Genomic DNA, 2,552 nt, shown 5'->3' on the forward strand with positions numbered 1-2,552 from the left:
CGAGGATGAGGTGGTTTTGGGGGATTTGGGAGCGTCCTGGATTCCTGGGTGGGCTCCAGGCTGGAAATTTCCATGGAAAGCTCAAGGATGAGGTGGTTTTGAGGGATTTGGGAGCGTCCTGGACTCCTGGGGGGCTCCAGGCTGGAAATTTCCATGGAAAACTCAAGGATGAGGTGGTTTTGGGGGGATTTGGGAGTGGTCGGAGCTCCTGGGGGGCTCCAGCATTGGAATTTCCATGGAAAAGTCAAGGATGAGGTGGTTTTGAGGGATTTGGGAGCGTCCTGGATTCCTGGGGATCTCCAGCATCGGAATTTCCATGGAAAACTCAAGGATGAGGTGGTTTTGAGGGATTTGGGAGCGTCCTGGACTCCTGGAGGGGCTCAAGAATCCAAATTTCCCTGGAAAACTCCTGGTGGATCAAGGACAAAGGAATTTTGTGGAATTTGGGAGCATCCCGAGCTCCTGGGGGGCTCCAGGCTGGAAATTTTCCTGGGGATCTCCAGCATCGGAATTTCCATGGAAAACTCAAGGATGAGGTGGTTTTGAGGGATTTGGGAGCGTCCTGGACTCCTGGAGGGGCTCAAGAATCCAAATTTCCCTGGAAAACTCCTGGTGGATCAAGGACAAAGGAATTTTGTGGAATTTGGGAGCATCCCGAGCTCCTGGGGGGCTCCAGGCTGGAAATTTCCGTGGAAAACTCAAGGACGAGGTGATTTTGTGGGATTTGGGAGCGTCCCGAGCTCCTGGGGGTCTCCAGCATCGGAATTTCCCTGGAAAACTCCTGGTGGATCAAGAACGAGGTGGTTTTGAGGGATTTGGGAGCGTCCTGGACTCCCAGGGGGCTCCAGCATCAGAATTTCCCTGGAAAACCCAAGGTCCGGGGTTTCTGTGGGATACACTCGGAGCAGAATTCCAATTAAAGACTGGTTTGAACCCGGAGCTGTTTTTCCTTGGAAAAGGCTCAGGAATCCCCCCAGGGGCTTTGGGAATTCCGAGGGCAGGATTTTCCCTGGGAAAGCTCAGGAATTCCAGGATTCGGGAATTCCGAGGGCAGGATTTTCCCTGGAAAAGCTCAGGAAGGAAACCCCCAAGGATTTTCCCTGGAAAAGGCTCAGGAATTCCAGGATTTGGGAATTCCGAGAGCAGGATTTTCCCTGGGAAAGCACAGGAATTCCAGGATTTGGGAATTCCGAGGGCAGGATTTTCCCTGGAATCCCCCAGGGTTTGGGAATGCTGAGCAAAAGCCCAATTTTCCCTCTTTCCCCCCCGTTTTTCCCCATTCTCCGGCTGATCCTGGAAAACTTCCCGGCGAGTTCTGGGAATTCCAAGGGATCCCTGGAGCGGAACCGGGCGAGTTTTCCCCCCTGGCTGCGGAATTCCTTGGGAAAAGGGGATTTTCCCTCCCCTCTGGCCCCTGATCCAACCCCATCCCAGCCTGGAATTCCCTGGAAACAAGGAAAAAATGGAATTTCCTGGCTTTTCCTGGGAATTTCTGCTCTGGGGGAGCTCCAGGCTCTGCTTTGGGAATTCCTTGGGATTTTTGAAATCCAGATCCCTTTTTTTTTTTCCTCTGAGGGAGGGAATGGGATTTTCTTTTTTAAAATCATTCCAGCCCAAAAAAATGGAGGAAAACGGGAATTTTTTGATTCTCCACAGCGGGATCCCAAGCTCAGCATTCCCAGGATATGGGAAAAGCACAGGAAAATCGCTTCCCAGGGGGGAAAAATCTGGGATTTGCTGCCTTTGGAGGGGGTTTATTTTTGGATCCAGAGGGAATTCTGGGGGCAAGAAACTCCTGGGAATAAAACCTGGGAAAAAACCTTGGAAAAAAGAGCAGCTCGAGGTGGCCAAATCCTGGAATTCCCTCGGGAAAAACGGGATTTTCCTGGATTCCGCGGGTTTCTTTTCCAGGCAAACCCGAGATTCCAGGATCTGCAGGAGAAATTGAGCGATATCAGGAATTTTATCCCTCGCAGAGGAGCTGGGAAAGGGGGAATTTCTCCGGGATTTTATTCCAGGACTTGTGGAATTCCTCCCCCTTCCCCCGTCCTGACGAATCCCAAAGAAATTGGCCAATTTTTGGATTATTCCCGTGGGAATTATCCAGGTTTTCCTCCTTAAAAAAAGGCCAAACAACCGAACGTGGAGCCCAGCATTTCCTCCAAACCTGGAATTGCTCCCACTGGGAATTTTTAAGCTGCAATTCCTTCATTTTTCCCTTTCATTCCTTCATTTTTCCCTCTGTTTTTATCCCCAAACTGGGACCAAAGCTCTGCTTTGTTGGGATTTAACCGCTGAGCCTCAAACTCACCCAAAACGGGGCTGTGGACACAAAAAATTCCCGATTTTTGCCGCTTTTTGGGTGGAAAAAGGAGAAAACCGGGACCAACCAGCGGCGGGAGGCGGGGGCGTGGCCAACGAGAGGTGGGCGTGGTTAGAGAGGTAGATTGCGTGATGACGTCACTGGGCGTGGCCGACGCGAGGGCGGGAAAGGGCCGTCCCCTCACGAGGGGGGCGTGGCCTGTGGTGGCAGGGGGCGGGGGCCGCGGCCT

General features: G+C 52.2%; 1 protein-coding gene across 1 annotated transcript; it reads left to right on the forward strand.

Moving 5' to 3' along the window:
• Positions 1 to 5: 5 nt before the first annotated feature.
• LOC108448419 lies at positions 6 to 1,252 on the forward strand. Its single transcript, XM_017741190.1, has 4 exons — positions 6 to 173; positions 256 to 370; positions 490 to 551; positions 644 to 1,252. Exons 1-4 carry the CDS (start codon positions 6 to 8, stop codon positions 1,235 to 1,237), a joined length of 939 nt encoding a protein of 312 aa, XP_017596679.1. The 3' UTR covers positions 1,238 to 1,252.
• Positions 1,253 to 2,552: the final 1,300 nt, after the last annotated feature.

Source organism: Corvus brachyrhynchos, unplaced genomic scaffold (assembly GCF_000691975.1).
Source record: "Corvus brachyrhynchos isolate BGI_N302 unplaced genomic scaffold, ASM69197v1 scaffold118, whole genome shotgun sequence".
In the NCBI taxonomy this organism is placed as follows: domain Eukaryota; kingdom Metazoa; phylum Chordata; class Aves; order Passeriformes; family Corvidae; genus Corvus; species Corvus brachyrhynchos.